Source organism: Leishmania major, chromosome 30, assembly GCF_000002725.2.
Source record: "Leishmania major strain Friedlin complete genome, chromosome 30".
Taxonomy (NCBI): Eukaryota; Euglenozoa; class Kinetoplastea; order Trypanosomatida; family Trypanosomatidae; genus Leishmania; species Leishmania major.
In genome coordinates this window covers 377,863-402,219 of record NC_007271.2, presented here as the reverse complement: position 1 = coordinate 402,219, position 24,357 = coordinate 377,863, and the positions used below count along the sequence as shown (strand labels likewise).

Below are 24,357 nucleotides of genomic sequence, written 5' to 3'. Positions count from 1 at the left end.
CACCATCTGCAGGCACGCGAAAGCGGAGCGCTCGGCACCAAAAAAAAAAATGGGTGCACACACAAAAGCCGACATGAAGTGAGGAGCCGCATGGAGCCGATGCGGGCGCACATGCACATGTACACAAGCGAAACGAAACGACTGCACAGTGAGAGAGAAGGTGAGGAAGTGAGAAGGAAGTGCAACGACAACAACGAGGACGGCCGACCTGTCACGTACTTTCACAAAAAAAAAATGAAAAACACAAGGTAGGGTGCGCTGTGAAAACACGTGTGTGAGAAGCCGATAACAAAACCGAAGAAGAAGCGACGGGTGGGGAGGCGAAATGCGGGGTGGCCAATGCGAAAAAAAAAGTGGCCACATACACACACATACATACTACATACGCATACACCATACACTGACTTGTATGCACGTGGAAGCCAGGAAAACCTCCCAGAAAAAAAAACGCACATGAAACGCAACTAATATGGAGCAGAAGAAATACAGAGAGGGAAGATGGAAGCGGAGGAGGAGGATGGGGGAGGGGAGAAGGCTGGACTGGCATCCAGGCGGCGCCGCTCCTTGCCCCTCCGCCCCTCCCCTCATCAAATGCTTCCGTCTCGCTGCGGCTCCGGTATCTGCCGCAGCGAAACAGCCGCGCCTCTTCTAGATAAGCTCGACTCCGCACAAGGAGAAATCTAAGCAATGCACATATAGCGAGAACGGTAACGCGAGCGCCCTCCAGCTGGGGTGGTAGAAGTCACTCGAGTCCCACGTTCTCGAATCCCTGACAAGAGCTTTCCTCTGCACTGGCTCCGGCGTTGTTGTCAGCGCCCGCGGCGTCACGCAACATGGAAGCCACGCTTCTCCATGGCTCCCCGCACGATCTCCGCTTCCTGCTCCTCCCGTATCTTCGCGCCAGCCTCTCGTGCTGCAGCGTCGTGCTCCTCCACCTTCTTCCGCTCCTCTGGTGGCAGAGCGAGAAGCCAGTCTACCTTCTGATCCTCCACCGCCGCGGCGACGGTGACGCCGTAGTAGTAGCGAGAGTTCAGCCAACGCAGCGGGTCCTCCTGCGCCGCCGGCCAGCGCTGAAGCAGACGGGCGTAGATGTTCTGGTACCAGTGCTTCTGCGACCAGGGATTGATGCCACCAAAGTACTCGGACCTCTTCCACTTTTGCTTGAGCATCTCGGCCGTCGTCAGGCCCCGGCACGTCATGTACACGTGGCCCAGCATCAGCGGAAAAAAAAAGAGGCCGAGAATGAAGAAGCTGATGTACACGATTATCGGCATGCCGTACACGTAGCGCAGGAAACGCTGCACGTTCCACGCCGGGTGCAGGTAGCTGAGACGGATGCCCTGAGCAAAGTTGTAGAGGATGGCGTAGAGGACCATAAAATGCAGGAAGAAGAGCGAGCCGAAGAAGTACGGGTAGTTGTTCCGGCCGATGCAGCAGTTCGTCCACGGACAGTGGTGATCCATCTCATCCACACAGTTGTCGCACACCTTGCAGTGGCGCGTGCGCGGTCCCTTGGCGATCTGGCAGGTTCTGCAGAAAAGGATCGGGAACTCCAGCGTGGGCACAGCCAAGTCGGACTCGCTCAGGCGAGGGTTATACAGCACTATGCGGCCTGTATCCGTCTCAAAGTACCGCTCCATCGAGTACCTGGTTGATCGCTTGTGGTTGAAAACGCTGGCTGGGAGGTCGCCGTCCGCGACAGCGCTGCGGAGGGCCTCGGCGGTGTAGGCAGAGGCGTTGGCGGCTGCTCCGCTGACACCATTGCCGCACTTCACCGCTGGAGGCTGCCCCATTCTCTCGGGCAGCTCTTGCAGCTTACCGAGCACCGCCTGCGCGTTCGGCGCTGGGACGCGCACAATGAGAATGTCGCCGCGGTCCGTGACATTCTTCAGCCGACGGCGCGGCACAATGCCAGGGTTTGTGAAGGCGCAGAGCGTCACAAAAACGATGGTGAGGCCGGAGAGCAGCCACAGAACGATGATGCACTGCCATCCGCCCTCGCCAGCGTAGGCGACGGTTGTGAAAACCGGGTAAACTATGAGGATGCCATAGATGAAGAGAAGCGTCCATGCCCGCGGACCGGTCACAGCTTGGATGTTTGTCTTCTTGTCGCAGTTCGGCGCCGGGCACTCCTTCGTGCCGAACACCCTCGAGGCAATCATGCGGCGCGAGAAGGGCCACGTGGGGCCGTAGATGTCCTTCGCATCGCCCTCCAGCTCCTGGCCGAGGCCGCAGCGCACGTGATCAATCTCGGCCACGCGCGCGTAGTACTCCTCCGCCGTCGTGGGAGCGGGGATGTGTGAGAGGGAGAAGAGCGGCTTGCCGTTCTCCTTCACGTACTCGGTGGCGGACAGCGGCGTGGTCTGCCCGTCATCAGCCGCGATAGCACTGCCCATAGCCCCCCCATCCCTCCCCTTGCCGCTACCGCCACTGCTGCCGCTGTCACTGCCGCATTCGCAACGAAACGGGTTCAGTACCCCGTCCCCTGTTTCCTCCATCGGGTACTCGCGCGCCGCGTTACCGTGGCACTTCTTCCTCAGACCCGCCGACGTGCCGCCGCGGTAGCCGAAGGCAGGCAGCTCCTCTCGAGCGTCCATGTCGTAGGCCGATTCTCTGAGCGAGGCAGCGGCGCACTGAGGATGGGTTTCAGAGGTAGCAGCCGCTGGCTGCGACTCGTCTGGCCGCTTAGCGCCTGTCAAGGTCAGCGGGCTGCGGTACAGGAACGCCGCTGAACCGTTCGGAGTCACTGGGGGAGCATGGCGCTGAGGGGTCGCTCTGGCGTTCCTTGGAGCCGACGTCGCGGTCGACAGCCGCTTCATGCTCTCGCCCTCCACGGGGGAGTACAGGCACTCCGTATTCGGTGGCTGCGACATGCGCACGGCGCGTTAAACGATAACGAGTGCGCTGGTGTTCAATAGAAAGCAGGCGTAGCCCAGACAGAAGCCGAAGAAGTCGACGCACGCCCACACACAGAGAGAGAGAGAGCGAAAGTGAGGCGGCACGCGGGCGCACGCTAGTCAACGACACACACCAAAAGAAGCGCGGGAGAGAGAGGTGAAGACCGAAAACGACGACGAGGAAGGGGGGAAAGCGCAAAACCAGAGTGCACCGGCACACGCACACACACACATATGTATATATATATATATATAGCTATATAGCTATATCCATCTATATATATATATACATAGATATATATATATATATATAGATGGATATCTGTACTAGATACCTAGATGTCTATCTAGGTATATCTATATCTATAGATATAGATATCTAGATATAGATATGCATATAGAGAGAGAGATTGATATGCCTGTGCACACGCAGACAGAGACCCGATCGAGTGCACGCAGAGAGAGAGAGAGAGAGAGGGGGGGGAGTGGAAGGGGAAGGGAGAGACAGACGTGCCAGAAGAAGACAGGACAGACAGTAAGGCACAAAACACCGGGGGGGGGGGGGGGGGGGGCAAGCGGAAAAGACGGAGAGGCGGGAGAAAGACGACGATGGAGAGTAATGCCGGATGAGGAAAGGGCGGGGGCAGAGAGAGGGGAAGGGGGAAGGGGGACGGTTTTAACAGAAAACGCGGCGGGGTGCCTTTTTGGGCACAGACACAAGCGTGCACACAACGACGTGTGCGCAAGGACGAACAGGGACGTGGCGGGCCCGCGTAATGCGTCTCGCTGTGTCCGCCTTCGTGCGTGCGGGGCCGAGGAGGCGCTCCTGCTCTCACTTCCTTGTCGCTGAAACGCTCCGACGGCGCCTTCAGTGGGCGACGGCTCTCTATGACACGCTGTGCTTTTATTCGTGCAGGCGAGTTACGTTGGCGGCGGCGGTTTTCATCTGTGAGAAGGGGAAGAAGAGGTGGAGAGCGTAGAGGAAGAGTTGTGGACGCGCCGGTTCTTTTGAGGCACAGACATAGACACATACACATATGTGAGTGAAAGCGGCCACACATGCCCACGCCCTTCCGCGTGTATCTGGTGTGCGTGAATAGACGCGGATGCATCGGCGTCTTGTTTCGTCCCCTGCCCACGTCATTACCATCGAGCAGTGGAGAGGAGGAGGGGAAGATGGCAGTCGGCGCACCATCCGCCTGCTGCTCATCTGCCCAACTCCAATGCGCGAGACAGCAGGCAAGCCGCGCTAACCATCTCGGGTGGCTCTAGCGTGCTATGGCGACACCGTGCCTCAGTTTGTATGTAAGCCGCAAGTCGCTTTTCGGCGTTCGCCCCTGTGAGGAAGACGACTGCCTAAGAAGACATACAACTAAGGGGCAGACGTGACCTCACAAGCGTGGGAGCATGAGGCTCAGTGTAGCATGGCTTCTGCGTTCATCATCAGCTGCGCCAACGGCAACGCAAGTTTGGCAGCGGTCGCCTGACCGTGCGCGGAAGCCGCCGACGCTCTCCGCTTGCCGCGCGGCAACAGGAGAGCGTCGCTGACGAGCAGTAGCTCAGCAGCTCGCTGCGCCGCTGCATCGTCGCCCGCCACCGGCCACGGAGCCACCTTTTCAACTCTCTTCTTTCCGCTCCGCGCGCTTGCAGAAGTGGCGCCGGCTAAGCGGAGACACGAATGCGAAGGAGTGCATGACAGCTGCGCCACACACGTCTCGGCTAGCTGGGCGACCGTGACGTTCAGGTCTGCCGCAGCACCTGCGCCTGTTGCACGCCACTGTCGCGACTTTAAAGAGGAGGGCAACGTCTGCAGCAAGGAGACTTTGTCGGCGGATGCGCCGGTCAGTTGCAGCCTAAAAGCTGGCGAAGTAGGGACTGTCGTGTCACCGCGTCGCGGCGGCGGCGGCCCCTCCTCCTCAACCTCCACGGACTGCAGGAGACCTCGGAGGCAAGACAGCAAGGTCGCACGCTTCTCTGAAGCAGTAGGGCTCCAAGAACTGGACACGCCCCTTGGCAGCACATTCCTGCCTGACGTCCCACAGAAAGAGCCGCTCTCCACCTCGGCATGTATCGTGCGAGGCTGGTTATCTGTCGGCAGCGGTGGCGACGCAAGAGGAAACGCCCGCAGCACCTCCGCGTAGAACGCGCGGACGAGAGCATTCGTCTGCATGGTGAGTGACGCCCACGTGGCTCGCGCCGCAGCCTCGGTCGACGCCTCCGCCTCTTGACGCTGCCGCTGCTGCTGCTGTGTCTGCTTCCTTGGCTTACTCCGCCGCGCACCGCCAGTGTTGCCGGCGCCGCCTTCCTTCTTTTTCTTCTCCTCCTCCTCGGCCTCCCCCAAGGCCCACTGAGCCGCCGCATACCATTTCGCAGCCAGTAGACGCTTCCGGCACTCGATGTCCTGTCGCTCGTACTCAGCGATGGCAGCTTCAATAGCCGCCGCAACGCACACGGGGTCCAGCACATGTGCACGCAGCGCAGCCACCGACACGAATCTGGTGAGGGGCGAGGACGCCGAAGGAGAGGTCTCCGTAGAGGGCGGGGAGGATTCAGAAAGATGCGCCAGTTCTCGCCACAGACTCCGCAGCAAATCCGCGTAGGCATAAAGGACGCAACGCTCCGTCAGCGCCCCTGTCTGAGAAGACAAGCTGCCCAGTTGCGTGGTCAGCGTGAGAGCGCCGTGCCGTTGGGAGGCTTGCAAGCTTGCAACATAGTGCGGTGCCGCCGCGTGCAGTGAGCTGAAGCCGATCCAGTGATCCAGCAATGCGCACAACACGCGCGACGCCTCCTCCTGTGGATCGTCTTCGTCCTTGGCGTTTCTGCCGGCACTCCTCGTTGCCCTGCTACCGAACGCCGCGAGCTGCGCGGCCAGTTGACTTGCTTGGCTCACCTCTACCTCCAGCAGCGGAGCGGCAGCATCTTGGCGAAACACAACCACGGGTATGACGCGCGCCGTGTCAAACACCGACAGAGATGCGTTGCTCGAGCTCTTGTGAAAGCCGCTGTCGGGTCGTCGGCAGCGCGCAGGGGCGCTGTCTGGTGGCGACGCCGCAGCGGCGGCGGCTCGAAAGCCGCGACTCGACCCCACATGGAGCACTAGGATGCTCGCATCGTCATCATCGACTTCCGAGTCGATTGTGCCGTCTTCATTGTCACTAGACGTCTCGCTGCCTTCGCTGCGGCCGTCGTCGTTGTCGTTCACGCCCGTTCTTCGCCTCTTGCCTGCTCGAGGCCGGGCCCTGCTGCGCCGCGCAGCGGCAGTGTCTGCACCTAGTGCCCCGTGTTTGCTCAATACGGCAGTGGCAGACGCACCCCCCTCTCCAACGCCATCGGCACAGCCGGTGCCGCGCCGGCGACCGCGCGTACGCTTCAGTGTTGTTCGTGTCCGTGTGCTGCCAGCCGCCGTGGTAGTTGCGCCGCTGCCAAGACCCGTGACAGCCTGCAGGTGAAACCCCTCAAAGACGCCCGGCTGTCGCGCCACCAGATCCAGGGCATGCGTCAGCAATTGGGTCGTGCGGGCCGCGAAGCCGTTGGCAGTACAGGTGGCAGCGCTCACGTACCAGGAGAAAGGCGTCGCCTGGTACAGGCGCACTGCGCACCCACCAACGCCATGAGGGCCTCTGAGACTCTTATCGTCGCTCGTCCATGAAGAATCCGCAGAGTCATGCGCAGTGCCGTCCACGTCCTCTGCGACCACAAAGACAAGTAGGAGAAAAGGCAGCTCCACTGCTGCGTGGACGTCCGGGAAGGGTGCTAGCGGGGGTGCATCGTAGACTGCCGCCGACATCGTCGTCGTCCACTCAAGGTGCACCATGAACGCGTTCATCACGGCAGCGTGCTCGACGCGCACCTTCACCTTCCCTCGCAGGGGTGCTTGAAGCACCGACCTCCCTACAACAGTTGTGCCGTCGTCCCGAGAGAAGCGCTGATGTGACTCCTCAGTGTAAGAACCGAGTCGAAACGCTGGACCCTTGCCGGAGCTCAATCGGTGCCTTACCAGCCCACCATGCCGCGACGAGGTCGGTAACGCCGGCGCAGAACAGAGCAGCGCGCGCTCGGCTTCGTGGAGGCGTAGCGACACAAGGCCCTCTTCCCGAAGCAGCTGTGTGTCGACGGCGTGCTGCGACAGCCACGTCAACGCCGCCAGTGAGGCAGAAGCGTACTCGGTTGCGAAGTGGTGCAGCATGTCGAGCCACGTGGTGGAGGGAGCCCTCACGGGGTCGCATGCGTCGAAGCCCTTTGCAACGCGAGCACAAATGCCACTCAGCAAGCGCCTCACGGGCAAAATAGATGACAGCAGCTGCTGCTCCTCCGTGAGAAAGCCCATCAGCGATGCGGGTGCGTTGTGCAAGAGAGACGGACTGCCGCACACCCAGTGCACTGCCAGCGCTCGCGCGGCGCACACAAGACGCGAGGTGACTCCCTCCAAATGCACGACACACTGCTCTCCCGGTGGCGGCGGCGTCGATGGTGTTCGCTCGGGGTCGCTCATCGCCTTCCGCTCCAGAGTAGCAGCCCTTGATGCCTCGCCCTTGCAACTTGTATCCGATCTCTCCACGGCGCCCCACATGAGGTGCTGCAGCACAGCAGCAGTGATGGCAACGCGGGCGCGCAGCGCCGACGGAGAGAGTCTTCGCCTTTCAGCTGCGGCAACAAGCGGCGCGGCGGGCGCGGCTGACGGCGCCTCCGCCGCGTCCTCGGCCTCCAGCTCCGCAGTGTGAAGCGTCTCGTCTGCCACCAGCACGGCAGACGCAGTGCCTACAGCGCCACCACGCAAGCTCAGCGTTGGTGGGTTGGCCTTCGTAACGACGATGTCGAGAAGAGAGGAAGCCGTCACAACGTCACTCGCCGCGCACGGCGACGCGCACAAATGCGATGACGACGCCGAAAGCGGTGCAGAAGTGGCGCTTGCCCAGCAAGCGAAGACGCGACAGAGATGCCGGTGCAGCGCATCACTCTGGCGGGGGTCGCTTCGCAGCCAGTAGTACCGCACCTTGCCTTTTGGCTCACTTGCACGGAGTGGCGGCGAGGACGTGGAGCCGGTGAGGCAGCGCGGGTGAGTCACGACGCAGTCCTGCGTCACCTGCGTCGCCACCCACACCAGACTTGGCGAGCGTGATGACGGCCACAGGGAGCGCCTCGCCGGTCGCGGCCTTCGCACGTTGCCCGCGTGCGGGTGCCGGTAGGGTGACGTGGCAAGGTGGCACGGAGTGAAAACGCAGCACAGTTGGGAAAGCCACGACGCCGTGAAGACGGTCGTGGACAGCGGCTGCGACAACTCACATGATGACGACTGCATCGCAGGCGCACGGCATGTACCCTCGTCTCGTGTGGCGCCCTCTAGTGTGGCAGCCCCCTGCTGTGGGCGCGGCTGATCCTTCAGCACAATTTCCGGCATCGAGGAAAGGAGTTCGCGCGCGTTGCGATGGCCCCTCTGCTGTGCGGAGAGCTGCCGCCCCGACACAGCACGCACCCACACATCAAGCAGCGGGCCAGCGCGCACTTCTCCAGTGCCGCTATTGGTGGGTAATTTGCATGTCGCGTCATAGCAGCGGCCGCTATTGCCAGGCAGCACGGCCGCCACCAGCGGGCACATGAAGCAGCGGGACGCCAGGGACGCATCTCCTATGATGACCGAGTAGCCATGTGATGTTCTGTGCGTGGTGTCGCGCGCGGCTACGTCAGGTGAAAGGGCATCGGTAGAGAGGCACTTCGACGACCAGCCGCACGATGCAACACTCCCACGTGAGCAGTGCGCGGCTATGGAAGCGGCGTCAGGGCCAGAGGTGGTCGCACCGACCACGACAGCAACAAACTCCAAGTGCACCACGATGGCGCGGCGGCCCTTCATAGCAGCCGGCGCCGACAGTAGAGGCGGTAGCTTCTGCGCTGTAGTGGTAGCGTCGGTCGAGCAGACCGGGTAGGCGAAAGACAGGAGAAACGGCTGCCATTCACGAGACTCAGGAGTGCCCGCTGTCTCGGAGGCCGAGACGGGAGTTGTCGATAGTGCCGGCGCCGCTACCTTGAGAGTGCTGCTGGTCGCTTCAGTTGCCGCAGTCCTCGTGGTCACCGCGCAGGCTGGCAATGGTGTATCCGGCGCCCCTTGCGCCGGTTCCGCTGAGAGGGTATCCGACTTTGCCGCAGCGGCGGTGCTTATGCGAAGGACGCGACCGCCTCGTGCGCTGCTCAGCGCTGATGAGAGCGGCGCCGCTGGCGGCACTGCCGTGGAGGAGGCGGTCGAAAGCGAACAAGGTGCGTCTCCTGTGTCTGGGCGAAGAAGCAGCAGGCGGCGCGGTGCACCGCTGAAGCTCGCCCCGACGCTCTCCGTAGCCGCCGTGCTCAATGGCGCTCGTGCCGATGACTCGGGGGCCGCAGCTGCGATACGCGGCGCGGCGGTCGTTCCATCCTGAGCAGGGAGACGCAACGTGCTTGGGGTCGCCACCGTTGCCGTGGTGCTGTTCACCCCCTCCACCACATCAGGGGGTGCGTCGTCATCCACTGCTGCCTCCGTACGGGGGGCGAAAGGAGGCGAAGACGACGGCGGCGACGAATCGAAGTGCAGCACGAGCCTCTCGCCGCCGCCGCCGCCCTCCTCTTCCTCTTCGAGCATGTCCTCGAGGAGGACGGTGCCGCTGCTGGAAAAGAGATGTTGATGGAAAGGCGGCGAGGAGCCGGCATCAACGGAGTTCACCTCCGTCTCCCCATGGCGGGGCATCAGTGCAGTCGCTCTCTCTCCTCGAGAGCAATGGCGGCGCTTGTCCGATGACTTGGCCAACATCATTGTCTCCTCGTCGCCCGCAGAGAGGTGGCGAATCGGTTGATGGCAAGGTTGCCAGGTGTAGCGCTGCACCTCGATGCGTCGCCGCAGAGTGCAGCCTTCGCAAGGCAAGCCAGGCGCAACGTCTGCAGGCGATGGCGAGACGGACGTTGCGCCTGGAGCCTCATCCGAGAAAGCATCAGTGGCGCCGTCCCCCTTCCCTTCTTGAACAAAGACCCGGCGCAGAGCGTGATGGCGGGCGACGTAGATGAGCAGCGTGCATGATGAAGTCGCTGATGACGAGAGCGCATCACAACCCCCAACCGCTTTGCCTGCTGCCCCACCGTGTTCGCCTCCGCAGCGGTCATCAACCGCCTCCACATCGACGCGGAGGTGCGCTTCGCTTATCCATGTGTCGGTTCTCGGATGAAACAAGAACGTGAGCGACGCCTCGGCGTGCATCGACGCCGGTTCCTCTTGTGCCCGCGTATGCGTGCGGGAAAGGGTAGTGGTCAATGTGTGTATGCCAGTGGGTGCACTAAGGATGGGGCACCGGTGATCAGGGCCACAATGCACATGATGAGCGGAGAGCAAGAAGAGAAGGATGATTGAGAAGGCGGGGAGAGCGCTGCAATGCAAATGCGCATCGGCTCACGCAACACACAGACTGCACCTTTTTTTTTTGTGTGTGTGTGTGTGCGTGCGTGTTGGTGGGTTGGTGCTTCGTTCCCATCGTGGGGTGCAGGAGCAGCGGCATTGCTCCGTTTTCCGGGCTAGTGCGCAGCGGAAAGCACACGCGCATGATACCAGATGTGCAGAGGCGCTTCGCTAGGGAGGAAGAGAGCGGGTGCGTATATTGTGAGCCAACGAGGCGAGGAGAGGTACCAGGGACCCAAGCACGGCAGTAAAACGCAGGGAGGCCGTGCAGGACCTGGGCACGACGTAGAACGAGAAAACATATAGAGCACATTAGCTTACTCGTGTCGATTTACGATCAAAGAGAAAAGCACGCACACGCATTGGCCACACTCACAAGATGCCATGCTTGAGTGCCTTGTAGACCACCTGGACACGCGTCATGAACTGCCCGAGCTTCGCCTCAGCCGAGGCGGCCGACTTGGATCTCGAGAGCGCCGCGCGGGACGACGCCGGCGCGTTGTCCAACAGCGTCGAGGGCGGGCGATCGGCATTGCGCCGAAGTACTCGCTCCTCTGCAGTTCCGTTGCCTGCATCAGTCGCTGACGCCGCAGAGTCGCACAAGTCAGGTGCCGCCTGCGGCTTGGCGGCAGCAGAGACATCAAAGTCGGTGCCAGCAGCGACCACCTCGTAAAAGTCGGGTAGCCACCGCTTCGAGGCGTTCTCGTCGATGAAGTACAGCGACATAAACTTCGTCAGCAGGCGGCGCAGCACACTCGTGTCCACCTGCAGGTCGTGCGCGCTACTGCCGTCTCCGCCGAAGAAGAGCTGTGTCAGCCGCGACGCCGGCAGCTGCAAGATCAATCGCAGCAGCAGCATGCGCGTGAAGAGACCAATCGTCTTGTTCGTGTTCTCCAGATCGAGGCCGCGAAGCAGGCTCAGGTTGTACACGCCATGCTGCATCAAGTCCGCGATGCCGCACGCAAAGTTAAGGTAGCCGGCAATGTCAGTGTTTTCGATCCGAATGGACTTGAAGCGGTCCCAGATGGCAAACTGAAGCGTCTTCGCGCACGCCGGCTTCGCACTACAGAAGCGCATGAGCACCTGCACGTAGTAGGGGTTGTACTTGCGCTCCTGGTAGACGCACTGCAGCAGCACCGCGCACACGTCGTGGAAGCGCGTGTAGCCGGGGTCGCGGTACATGAGCATCGTGAAGCACTCCAGGCCGTCGGCGGCAGTGGCGATGCACCGGAAGATTTCGCGCTTGTGCTCTGTGTTGAGGCGCTGGCCACTCAAGGCCTTCTCTTCCGCCCGCATGCGCGCAATCCGCTCCCGCTTCAGCTCCACCTCGTCTACCTCCTCCATCTCTTCGCTCTCGTCATCTGCACTCGATGAGGCGTGCGAGGGCGGAATGTGTCGGCTGTGCCCGTTCTCCTTGCTCGCCGGCGCAATGCCAGAGTGCTTGCCAGAGGTCGCCGCAGCAGACTCGTCTCCATCGTCCCTGGCGCTGGCTGCGCTAGGCACCATCACGCCGGGTATGTACCACCGCGGTGGCTTCTCTGACGATGTCACCTGCGCCCACGTCAGCCCCGACATGATGTTCGTGGTCAGCACTAGGCGCTTCATCGCGCGGCGCTGCGTCGAGGTGACCTTATTCTGGCCCGGTAGTAGCGAGCAGAGGTCCTCCAGCATGGTCTCAACCGGGGCAGCCTCCTCGGTGATCGCGCGGCGGGCCTTGCGGGTGCGGCCAGCCGCAATGTCACCCATCACCTCCACCAGCGCTGCGAAGCGAGCCGTGCCGGTTATGTTGCGCATCTTAGTAGACGCGCGCCGCGCCTCCTGCAAGGACGCCTCCAGCTCCGTGGGACTCTCCTTGAGTAGCTTCTCACCACACGCGCGCATCAATGCCAGTCCGCACGCGCACGCGCACACAGCCTGCACCGCTACCACGGAGGCCGGCGTTGGTGAGGAGGAAGAGGAGGCGTCGGACGCCGTCGCGCCATCACCGCCGCCGTGGTCCAGGAGACGCGTCCCTTGACGAAGCAGCGTTCGAAGCAGCGACATGACAAACACCACGTCCACACCGTACAGGAGATAGAGCTGTGCGAGCACCATAAGCGTGTTGCCTGCAGCCGCCTCTTCCGCGGCGGCGAGTTGCGCGTGCAGAGAAAAGCTAACGCGTTCAACCAGCTCGGAGCCGACCTGGTTTCCGTGCAGCAGTTGCAGCCCTCGCAGTAACCCCGCGAACGGCAGCGTGCCAGTCGTGCTGAGCGGGCCTGCCTCCAGGCGGCAGAGGCGCTCTATCTGCTGAGCAAGCCCCTTCACCACACTCACTCGAGACACCCCCGGTGTCGCCATGTAGTCGCTCAAGTCCTTCGTGAGGTCGACGACGTTCGCTGCTGTCAGCTTGTTCACAAGGCGCCGCACTTTCTCCGCCACCTCCGCAGGGACCGGCGCCGGGTCCGCCAGAGAGGAGGCGGTAGGGGCCACAGCCCCAGCAGCGGCAGCACCGGTGACGGACATGGCTGCGTCCGCCTTGAGGCCCGCGACACGTGCCTTCTCCGTGCAGCCGTTCGCCGTCGCTCGCACACACTTCTCGCTCTTATCCTTTACTGCTTTCTCATCCTTATGTCGCTTGCCGTTTTTCTCGGCTTCTGACGTGACGGCCCGCTCCGCCCGCTGACGTTTCCGCTGCCGCTGAAGCTGCTCAGCCGCCCTGCTATCCCGAGCGTGTTGTCGTGCTTGCTGACGTTCCTGCGTCCACTGTTTATGCTGCGTAATGCGCAACTGCTTCTTATCTTGCCGCTCCTGTCGGCGCCGTGCTTTTCGGTCACGCTGGCGGTCGGCGACTGAATCAGCATCCGACGCGGCACGCGAAGGTAACGCACCGTCACCGTGGTGGTCATAGCGGCCGTGCTGCTGCTGCTTGTGCGAGTCATGGCGGTTACTAAAAGCGGAATGCAGCCTCATGGATCGACCACGGCCGTCTTGACCGTGATAGCTGTCACGCTGCTGATCCTCTCGACCGCTGCGATTACCGCGGCCGTAGCCCTGGACGGACTGACCCCCAGCGCGGCGCATGGGGCGCTCACGTTGGTGACGAAAAAGAGCCCACACAAAGTGGATGGGGTGCCGTCAGGCCCAAAACGCGTTAGCGAGGGGAGCAATCCAAAAGACGCAACATGCACGGAGCGGGAGCAAGAGACCGCGACAGGCTGGCAGCAAGCCTTTGTGTATCGCCGAGTGTGCAGCTGCACAGATGCGTGGGGTGGCTCTGCAGGTGGAGGCAAAAGAGGCAGTCGAACACCGAAGAAGTGACGCGCGGCAGCGAGTTGGAGCGCACCAAAAGAGCACACAACAATAATCATAAAGCGATAGCAAGAGAAAGAAAGAGAGAAAGAGAGAGATGCTTCCGAGGTACCCTTGTCATACGTGTATCTGTTGATGCGCTGCTGGCGTCCACATGGAGGCTACGCATGGATTCGAGGGGATTAGGGAGGCGAAGAGACGCCGTGTGCATGTGTGCAACGAAGCACAAGCACGATAGAAAAAAAGTGAGGAGAAGTGACCCAGAGCGACTACTGCCGCGACGCAGAAGGCAGACCCGCACCAGCAAACCTACACACACACAAAAGAGAGAGTGCCTTTCATGATCACATTTTTCCTGCTTGCCTCCCCATGCGTGTCCGCTCTCCCCCACACAACACGAGTCAAGCGCCGCTCTGACCCCTGCAGGCCCTGCCACAGGCCCCCCATCCGCGCCGTGCCAAGCAGAGCGAGAGACACGCCCGGTACACCAAATGCGCCGACTCAGTCGGCCCGAGAGCACCGCCCCATGCCCCGAACTCTGCCCGCCCACCCGCGGCCTCGCAGGTCGCCTCACCGCAGCCCTCCCCCGCCCCCACTATGCCGGGCGCCACCCCTGGTGCATTCTCTGCTCAGAGGCGGTGTGGTGGCGCCGGCTCCCCACACACCAGTACGCGGTGCGACGGCCGGGGGTCGGATACACGCTCCAGTCACGTCGACACCTCGCCCATCATGTGGATGGCGCAGACGCGTGCACCGCCGCAGCACCGCGCCCACGGCCCCACCGCCGGCATCAGCAGCGATGAGCCGCTCTGTCCTCCCCCCCCGCAGCGTGGGGTGCCTGATCCAGCCCCCACGAGAGGGGGCTCGGCATTGGGCCGGGGGCATAGGGGAGCTGCTCGGCTTCGCCCCGCATGGTGGGTCGTGCGGGACCCTGAGGATGCGACGCACTGAGCGGTGTGTGTCCTCCCTCCCTCCCTCTCTGCGTCAAGCGGGACAGGATCGCATGAAGCGAAAAAGAAAAGCGAAGAACTCAGTCACCCGCACAGAGGTGCGTACGCCACGCACGCCGCACGCTCCACCCACACCAGACCATCGACGCCAACGTACAAATTGACCAAAATGAAAGAAACTTGCCGGCCTCGCCAATGAGGCACAGACTCGTGAAAAATATGCCGCGCTCACGGCGCTTGTTCGGCGCCAGCAGTAGGTGCACCGTGTCCTCCACAACGGGCCGAGAGACAGTGTCGAGGATCCAGTCCACCACATACGCAGTTTCTCGTGGAGAGTAGACAAAACGCCCACCTATAATCCGGTAGAAGAGTGTCAGTATCATCAGCGTGAGCACCGAGAGGGAGGCGAAGGATGTAAAGCTCGTAAAGAACAGCGGGGTCGACGTGAGCAGCGCGGCGGAGCCGCCAGATCCGCTGCTGGTGGCGACAGCGAGAGAGGCGCACACCATCAGGCTGGCGATGGAGACTGCTACCGTGTGCAGCTCAAAGAATCCGTCTGCAAGGTAGAAAAGAGTCAGCTGCTGAAGCTGCGTATCGAAGAGCACGACAGGCTCTCGAAGCGAGCTGAGCTGCATGCTTCCTAGTCTGCGCAGGTGGCTGGTATATGTCGTCGCTTGCTAGAGAGGGAGAAACCGCTTGTATTCTTCTCTTATATCCACCACACAAGAAAAGTGCGGCAGCTCCTCCTATGTGCGCTCGCTTGGCTTGACTCCCTGCCCGTCGGGCGCACGCGAATCTATGCCGGTGCAGCGCAGCTCCTCGCTTCGATGCCTGTGCGGAAGAGGGGCACGAAGACAGAGGGGAGACAAGAGACGAGAGGGAGAAAAAAAAACGGAATGTACGGAGAACACAGCGAAGCAGCCGATACACTCAGACACACACCATACGTTCCATATCTTGTCTAACGAGCCCGACCGACAGCCCAATGCTGGAGAACGCGTCCTTCGTGTGTTTATGTGTGATCAGCATGACGAAAGCGTGAGAGAGTACCCGGGGGGAACGAATTCAAGATGGTCTCAGCTAAAATCATCACCACAGTGTCATCACCCAGACCTGCTAAGGTAAGCGATGCGGGGCCCAGGAGAGGCACAGTACAACGGTCTGTGTGTGCTCCACTCTCTTCTAGCTTTTCTTTGGTGCAATCTGAGGACCTTCACAACTCCGATTGGACACATCAAGACGGTCTTGAGAGAGCCCCAATCACCTCCACTCCCAGCCGCGCGACGACCGTGGCGTTTTGTTCGCGGGAAGGCGCGCAAGTGTCGGCGTCCGCCCCACAGCACACGTCTGTGCACATCAGCCCTCTCCCCTGTGCCCCTCAGCGGCACCAACGCCAGCATCCTGATGGACGCAACAAACGAAAAAGCAGCAGCGATCACCTCGTGTAGTGGAGGCGAGCGCGCAATGGCCAAGTCATTGCAGCAGGAGCCGCGTCGTGCAGCGCTACTGCCGCCGCGGATCCGTCCACCACTTATTTTTCTCCTCCCTGCGCACAAAACACCTGCGCAGCGCTCACTCCACTGCGCCACGGACACCGACACTCCACCTCATCACTTGCCAGAGAGGTCCCTCCGCATGATATCTACCATGTTGTTGTACCGGCTCACCTCCGCAAGCTCCTGCCGCTTCGCCTCCAACATGCGGCCACCTTCCTCCGTTAGGTATCGCTCATACTTGGGAAACATTGGCGCCAGCCGCTTGTACTGGGCATAGTTGGCCCAGCTAATCAGCGCGCAGCAGAGGCACGTGTACCAAGCAAACGGGTGGCTGCGGCAGCTCGCCGTGAAGCTGAAGGTGCGCACCTGGCGCACAATGCGGAGGATGCCGTGCGCCATACCTAAGAATTCCTTTTCTGTGAGAGGGATAACAGAAAAAAAGAAGACAGACAGTGTGTGTGTGTGTGTGTGTCTGCCTGTTGGCCATAGGGGAAGAAGTTAGCTTGTGATACTATACAGAGATAACATGAAAGGCAGGCAGAGAGGGAGAGGAGAGAAAGAGAGAAGGAAGAAAGCACACACGAAAGATGGTATTGCAGACAACACAAAGAGCCGCATCCATGTGCATATACATATACAGATAGATGTACCATGTATACATCCCTCTCTCTCTCTCTATATATATATACATGTACATACATATGTGTACACGAATGCATGTACATATAGAGATGTATATATGCACATGCACACACACACACAGACATATATACATATATATGCATAGATGTATATGTGTATGCATCCGAGCAAACAAACGCACCCGCGTGTATGCCCCTCCCCCTCTCTTCAATGTTCTGACTATCTGTCGCTCCCTCAGTGGAAGGATCTTCTTGATGCGTGACTGTCTGCGGCCCCGCCCCCCGCCCCCCTCCCACAGACACATACATACGCATCCTCCGTGGGGAATAGGAAAAGACCATGGGGCGGAAAGGGGCATCGAAAAGGAGAGGCGGGTGCGCGGGGCGGGGAGGGGGGCGTGAGGAGACGAAGGGGTATACCCAACAAAGGCTACTTTAGAAGGCTCTTATGATCACAGTCGAACACATACTCACAAACACGCTCTGAAGACGAGTACGTGCCGAGTTGCAGCGAAGTAAACGAAAAAAACAGACGCTGCGGACGCACACACACTTAATTGACAGCAATGCGCCCCATCACGCGCCGACACAGAGCAACAGCGCCCGTAACTGGGATGGCTAGCGCAGCACTGGCAGGTTCTCTTTTCGTTTCTTGTACTTGGTCTTCCTTGCCCAAGTGCGTTCCTCCTCAGCGATGCAAGAAAGGAGGGTAAGAGAGGAGGCGGGAGGGGCGAGACTTTAGCGCCACGACGGGCAGCGGAAAAGATGCGCATCGAATGGAGACGCAAGGAAGCCAAAACAACAAGCCGAGAAACGATATGGAAGAGACGAGAGAGAGAGAGAGAGAGACGAGACTTGCGAGGCGATGAGGCGCGGGAAAGAGAGGGAGTGAGAGAGACATACGACAACGAGACGGAGGAGGGTGGATGCTCTCGCACGCACACAAATATAAAAAAGTGGCGTAAGACATAAACAGGAAGACGAATGAAGCACACCAGCATTCCCTCTCTCTCTCTACTACCCTCCTTCCCTTCGCTGTCTCATGGCGACGCACTTCACCCAAACCACCACCCCCTCGGCCTTAGTGTCAGCCTTCTTTTCCTCAGCTTCACGGCCTTCCACCGACGTGCATCAAACCGTCACACGAGTGCCGATCAACGTGTTGTCCTTTGGAGGCGCACTCTGCACCTCCTTCTTCTCCGTTCAACTGTGCCTCTGCCACCCACAGAGAACCTCGCTTGATTCCCCCCGCCCCACCAGCCGCTAATAAAGTCCGCCGGCTTTGCCGCGGGATCAACGGCGGAGACCTACGGCAACCTTCATGTCGCGGTACGTGGCCCCTTCTCCATCACACCGCCCGCCTACAGAATCGGAGAGGCACAAGCGTGTGCTAATCCGATTCTGTGCATTCTCTACGATCTCCCTCTCAGAAACTACATCATCGAAAGAAGGGTGTGTGTGTGGGAGGGGGGGGGCGGATGGGAGAGGGGGGAGGGCACGGAAAGCAGTGCAAAACCCCAACGGGGGCCCACAGCAACAACGGCAACGACATCGTCGACAGAGCCGTGAACAAGCACGAAACGCCACCAGCGAACACAAAGAAACGGAATGGAAAACAAACGAAAAACCGCTCGGGCGGCAAATCATCAACCGGATTCTAGAGTGGAAAAACCGGAGGGAGGCCGTGTGACGAAGTGTCTCCCCTTCCTCTCGTCCCCTTCATCTGCACTGCCACCACCCACCACCCTGCCTCCCCTTTCCTGCTCTCGTTCCCTCTCAAGCGAGCGGTTTTTTCTTCTCTGCGTGAACGCGCGTTGCACTCCATTTCTTTTTCGCGTCCAGACACGCCCGCCAGCCTCCTCAAGAGCCACTCACGCACGGGCTCCTACTTTTTTTTCGTTTAGAAGTTGAACTGACCGCTGCCGGCGGTGGGGTTGGCCTGCGCAAAGTCCACCATGTCAGCACCCATAGCATCGCCCATTGGGCCCGTCTCGTCCTCCGTCGTGAAGAAGGTCTCCAGGATCTGAAGCGCGATGCTGTACACGTTCTTGTCGGCGTGCGTCTGCAGCTGCTCGATGGAATCTACGCCACCGCAGTCCATCACCTGTTTCGCTACAATGTTCTCCTCCGTGCCGCCCGACGTCTTCTCATCCTCGCCGACCTGCAGGAAGCACTGCACCGCCTCCAGCGCGACCGTCACGATCTTCGGGTCGTACGTGCGCAGCGTCTCGCACAGTGGCGGGATGACGCCAATGTTGACCAGGTACTTCACCTGCGCCACTGAGCCGCAGAAAGTGATGTTCGCAATGGTCCACACCGCCTCCTTCCTCACGTCGAGCTCTGGCGCGCTAAGACACTCCAAGATGGGGATGCAAACATTCGAGTTCACGAGCGCCTCGATCTGGTAAGGCTGGCCGGCAGCAATGTTGGAGATGGTCCAGCACGTCTCCTTCCGCAGCGCACGCTTCGGGTGGCGCAGCAGCTCAGCCATGGCCGGCAGAGCACCACTGTTGATGATAACCTGCGTCTGCTCGTCCGTGCCGGCGGCGATGTTGCCAATGATGCGAATCGCCGGCAGCTTCACGTTCGTACTGGGGACGGACAGGAGCTGCACAATGCGCGGAACAGCGCCGGCCTCGAGCACCGACTGCACACGCTCCGCCGGTCCGTCGCTGATGTACGAAATACCCCATGCAGCATCCACAATGAGCTGGTCATCGGAGCTGTTGAGGAGGTCGACCAGCGTCGGCAGCGCGATCGCCACCCGCTCCAGCGGCGGCAGCGGCTTGCAGCGGCACAAGTTCGACACGGCCCATGTGGCGTTGCGCAGAACGTGAATCGGCTGTTCCTTCACGCTCAGCACGTTCAGCAGTGCGACCATGGCTCCGTGGCTCAGCGCCTCGTCACGGCAGGCGGCGCCCTCACCAGAAAGGTTGCCGATGGCCCATGCGCTCTGATCGCGGCAGTCCGCGTTCGGCGAACCCAGCAGCGCAACGAAGCGCGGAATCGCACCACAGGCGACGAGCATCATCGTGTTCTCCGACGTGCCTGCAGCGATGTTGGTCAGGGCCCAGGCCGACTCAAACTGCAGCTCCGGGTAGTCCTCGCGCTGCAGCAAGTTCACCAGGTGCGGCACAACGCCGCTCGATGTCACGACATCGTATGGTGGGTCCTTCTCGACGGAGAGGATCTTGCGGATCAGCAGCGTGCCCTGAAACACCTCACGGTCTGTAGGCCCATTCATGCACATGTTCACGAGGGTGGGGAGGAGCTGCAGGGGCACCGAAGCGGGTGTCGACCTGGCGTCGTACGACCAGACATCCTCTGGGTTGGACGCCTGCGCCACACTGCCGTTACCACCAAGCATATCAAAGTCATCCTGACCTTCGGCGCGCAGGAGCTTCATCACTTCGCCGTGAACCCTGTGACGCACTGACATGAGCTGACGCTGGCGACGCTCAGCACCAGCTTTGGTGCTGACGGCGTGCTTGGCGCCCTTTTTCTCCTGGTTGTTGAACATCGCGTCGTCTGTGTGGAGAGAGTATTGGCTAGGTGAGCGTGCGGAGGAAGTAGGACGGCTGGCGTGTCTGGTATGAACGCGAGTCGCGTTCAATGGGTCGAAAATGCAAACGCACACGCACGAAAAAAAAAGAAAACGAAGACAGTCACACCGACGCAGTTCGTCGCAGCACGTGTATGCGCAGTGCCCGTTGCACGCTATCCGTCGACGTGGGGGGAGAGGGGGAGGAGGGAGAAACAGATAGAGAGACAGCGAGAGAGCGAGAAAAGGCACGCTGTGCTTGCTGCGGAAGATATACGGTTCAGTGTGGATGTGTGCACGTGTGTTTTATTGACTTGTTTGGCTACTTTTTCACGCTGTTCACTTTTTTTTGCCTCGTCGTGGCGCGTCGTTGCAGCGTTGGGAGAGACGCAAGACAAGACACACCAAGGCAAGGGAGGGAGGGAGGGAGGGAGGGAGAGGGAGGGAGGGAGAGGGAGAGCACACCAAAGACAACGATGGACACTCACTCGCAACACGTGTGGACGACCGCAAAAGATAGACGCGCACACGCACGGAGGTACCCAGGCAGTCGCAGACAGTAAAGGCAGCAACACGCCAGTTCTCTCTCCCTATTCGCCTCGTCCTTCTCACTGCCTCTTTCGTTTGTGGTAGTTGGCGTTCGTTGGTATCGTTCGCGTGTTCGTTCGGCTTTCCCGTTTGACTGTGAACCGCGTGGACCAACCCCCCACCCCGCGTGACACGTGCAGAGCGAGCGCGCGCGCGCGAGAGAGAGAGAGAAAGAGAGACAGGGGAGGAGAAGGTGAGGCGTGAACAGGAGACCGCGCATGTGGAAGTGAGAGAAGGGGGTTGGTGGATGTGAGCGCCTCTTCCTTTGTTCGTTTCCTGCGCAAGCCGTCACAGTGGCGAACGGACGGGAGGATACCGCATCCCGTCGCGAGGAGGGGGTGGCGTGAAGCCCGACAATCATTCTAACCACACGAAAAAAGGGGTGCTGTCGCGTAGATAGCAGAGCGGGCTGGGCTGGCACCAGGTGGCACACACACACACAACTTCGCCCAAACTTTAAAGCGGTGGGAGTCGGCCTCTCTCCCCTGCTCGCCTCCTTTGGCCGCTCCTTCAGCCGCCCCTATCCGGCTGAGCCTTCTTTGTCATTGTCACGTGTCTTCTGGGCTTCAACGTGCGCGCGGTAACGGCCGCCGACGTAGTATGCGCGGCACACCACTTCGAGAAAAGCAAGAGACATGCATAGCACCGCCATAACCGCGCGCAATGAGAGGAGCAGCAGGCGCAGCACCACACGTGCCCTACCTCGGCGTGCTCCCTCTCCTTACTTTTCCTGACACTCACCAGTGCAGCACAACCAGGCCAACGATTCTCCTGTCTGAAGAGGGGACAATGAGCAGCATCACACAGGCACGTGATGTGTCTTTCTTCGCCTCCAGGGAGGTGCGCAAGCTCTAGTCGCTCTAATCACCCGCCCGCTCATACTCGCAGGTCCCCAGCAGAGACTGAGGGAGACACGCATACAGGCACACGTCCACGCACACGCTGTACGTCAGAGTTGAAGGGTCCAGATACGACAGGTTAAACTTCAGGAGAGCGCTCCGATGGAGCTCACGAAATATATATATATTAATTTGATCATCAACGGTACGACGATGGTAGTGCATCTGTGTGTGTGTGTGTGTGTGTTTGTATGCGTGCGAGTGCTTTTGCGTGCCGGCAGAGTGCAGGTGTGCCCACAAGCATGCGCGCGCGTCGACGACTAGACCTACGCATCCCATTCGGTTACCTTCGCCATCACTTTCGTCTTTCTCTCGCCTCGCGGGTCTCGAAAGATCCATGCAAGGCACAGATACACCCACAGCGCATGCGCACAAAGTTTACATAGACATATACATCGCAAGTGCACCTCGAATACCGCACATCCCACGCAATCTTGCTGGCATCGCCAGCAGGCATCACCACTCGGAAAGATGATGTCGCTGTACTGATGCAGCGTATCCATCAAGCATTCCTCCTGCGAACTCTGTCGTCCCCTTCATGAGCACTCACATAAACACATACGCAACTTTCAAGCGTAGATACATCCCGTCTTGCTCTTTACTTTGACCTCAAGTATCTACCGGAGAGTGCGGCTGATGCGTACTCGCAAGCCCCAGCTCCCAAGATACGAAGCTGGTTGGTTAAAGCTGAACACCGCAAACGAGGAGGGAAAAGTGACACAGCACTACGCTGCGCCCCCCCCCCACACACACACACTCACTCTTTCCTCCCTCCGTCTTAGGGACAGCATGAAGGTGTCAAACAGATAATAATAAGAGACTCTTGCTGGCATCGCCAGCAGGCATCACCACTCGGAAAGATGATGTCGCTGTACTGATGCAGCGTATCCATCAAGCATTCCTCCTGCGAACTCTGTCGTCCCCTTCATGAGCACTCACATAAACACATACGCAACTTTCAAGCGTAGATACATCCCGTCTTGCTCTTTACTTTGACCTCAAGTATCTACCGGAGAGTGCGGCTGATGCGTACTCGCAAGCCCCAGCTCCCAAGATACGAAGCTGGTTGGTTAAAGCTGAACACCGCAAACGAGGAGGGAAAAGTGACACAGCACTACGCTGCGCCCCCCCCCCACACACACACACACTCACTCTTTCCTCCCTCCGTCTTAGGGACAGCATGAAGGTGTCAAACAGATAATAATAAGAGACTCTTGCTGGCATCGCCAGCAGGCATCACCACTCGGAAAGATGATGTCGCTGTACTGATGCAGCGTATCCATCAAGCATTCCTCCTGCGAACTCTGTCGTCCCCTTCATGAGCACTCACATAAACACATACGCAACTTTCAAGCGTAGATACATCCCGTCTTGCTCTTTACTTTGACCTCAAGTATCTACCGGAGAGTGCGGCTGATGCGTACTCGCAAGCCCCAGCTCCCAAGATACGAAGCTGGTTGGTTAAAGCTGAACACCGCAAACGAGGAGGGAAAAGTGACACAGCACTACGCTGCGCCCCCCCCACACACACACACACTCACTCTTTCCTCCCTCCGTCTTAGGGACAGCATGAAGGTGTCAAACAGATAATAATAAGAGACTCTTGCTGGCATCGCCAGCAGGCATCACCACTCGGAAAGATGATGTCGCTGTACTGATGCAGCGTGTGTACAACCACCGTACCACCACACACAGAGCCACGCGCATACACACACTCAGAGAGAGAGAGAGACCCGACACACACGAAGGGGACAGCGCAAAATGGAGCATCATCCACGACAGACTCCCTCCTTTCCCACTGCAGCAGCCTATGCGAGTGCGTGGAACGAGAAGGGGAGGGGTGTGACCCCTCTGATGTCTTCCGCTTCTCGCTCTTCACTTTGACTTCAGTTCATCTATGTTGGCAAGAGCTGGAGGGCACGATGGCGCGCCAGCCCTTTGCGGAGATGAGAAGCTGGTTGGTGAAAGCTGCCTGCTCCCGGTGGCTGTGTGTGTGTGTCTGTGCGTCTGTGGGGAGGACACCCCTCTCGTGAGCACAGAAAAGTGGTAACGAATCTTTTTTAGTTCTCTCTCGTCGAATGCTTGCGTAGGTGTGCACTTGAGCACGCCCACCAGAAGGCTAAAAAGGCAGTGGACAATGTGCTGAGAGCCCCACAGTATCGACAACAACGCACCGACATACGTCGCACCACGAAGCTCGTGCATCTCGTACGGCCTTGATGACAACAACCTCTATCGAGAAGGAGAGTTCGAAGTGCCACGATTAACCGTACTGGGACTGTGAATAGTAAGCAGAAAGCTGCTGCAGAGGAGAGGGTGTGAGGCTGGGTGTCATCACAGTCGTGGGAGTGAGAGCAGACAGGCGCGTCCCCGAAGAAATGACACTGCAGTGCTCTATCCATCTTCATCTATGCATGCATGCATACGTGTATGTATGTGTGCACTCCGTACCTCTTTCATGCCTATCAAGCGCACGAGCGCGCCGTGGAGCTCGATGCATACGATCAACGTGTAAGGGGTAGGGGGGCGTTGGTGTAGAGGGTCTGTGAAGCGAAAGATAGGGAGCGAGCCTGCAGTGCACGTGAAGACTGGGCAACGCGAAGTTTCTACTGTGCACGTCTGCCGTGTCACCTCGTGGCACGG

The 24,357-nt window shown here is 59.8% G+C and overlaps 6 protein-coding genes across 6 annotated transcripts; all 6 read right to left on the bottom strand.

The window, feature by feature from the left end:
• Positions 1-824: 824 nt before the first annotated feature.
• On the bottom strand, positions 825-2,873 carry LMJF_30_1170 (hypothetical protein; the record flags this gene model as incomplete). The annotated part of the gene is made up of 1 exon (XM_001684660.1): positions 825-2,873. One exon carries the CDS (start codon positions 2,871-2,873, stop codon positions 825-827), a length of 2,049 nt encoding a protein of 682 aa, XP_001684712.1.
• Positions 2,874-4,311: 1,438 nt separating this feature from the next.
• Positions 4,312-9,678, bottom strand: LMJF_30_1160 (conserved hypothetical protein; the record flags this gene model as incomplete). Its single annotated transcript, XM_001684659.2, has 1 exon — positions 4,312-9,678. The coding sequence occupies one exon, from the start codon at positions 9,676-9,678 to the stop codon at positions 4,312-4,314; it is 5,367 nt and encodes a 1,788-aa protein (XP_001684711.2).
• Positions 9,679-10,683: 1,005 nt separating this feature from the next.
• LMJF_30_1150 (conserved hypothetical protein) lies at positions 10,684-13,260 on the bottom strand (the record flags this gene model as incomplete). Its single annotated transcript, XM_001684658.1, has 1 exon — positions 10,684-13,260. One exon carries the CDS (start codon positions 13,258-13,260, stop codon positions 10,684-10,686), a length of 2,577 nt encoding a protein of 858 aa, XP_001684710.1.
• Positions 13,261-14,629: 1,369 nt separating this feature from the next.
• LMJF_30_1140 (conserved hypothetical protein) lies at positions 14,630-15,184 on the bottom strand (the record flags this gene model as incomplete). The annotated part of the gene is made up of 1 exon (XM_001684657.1): positions 14,630-15,184. The coding sequence occupies one exon, from the start codon at positions 15,182-15,184 to the stop codon at positions 14,630-14,632; it is 555 nt and encodes a 184-aa protein (XP_001684709.1).
• A 975-nt stretch (positions 15,185-16,159) lies between these two features.
• Positions 16,160-16,444, bottom strand: LMJF_30_1130 (conserved hypothetical protein; the record flags this gene model as incomplete). Its single annotated transcript, XM_001684656.1, has 1 exon — positions 16,160-16,444. One exon carries the CDS (start codon positions 16,442-16,444, stop codon positions 16,160-16,162), a length of 285 nt encoding a protein of 94 aa, XP_001684708.1.
• A 2,142-nt stretch (positions 16,445-18,586) lies between these two features.
• Positions 18,587-20,206, bottom strand: LMJF_30_1120 (putative importin alpha; the record flags this gene model as incomplete). Its single annotated transcript, XM_001684655.1, has 1 exon — positions 18,587-20,206. The coding sequence occupies one exon, from the start codon at positions 20,204-20,206 to the stop codon at positions 18,587-18,589; it is 1,620 nt and encodes a 539-aa protein (XP_001684707.1).
• Between the last annotated feature and the right edge of the window lie 4,151 nt (positions 20,207-24,357).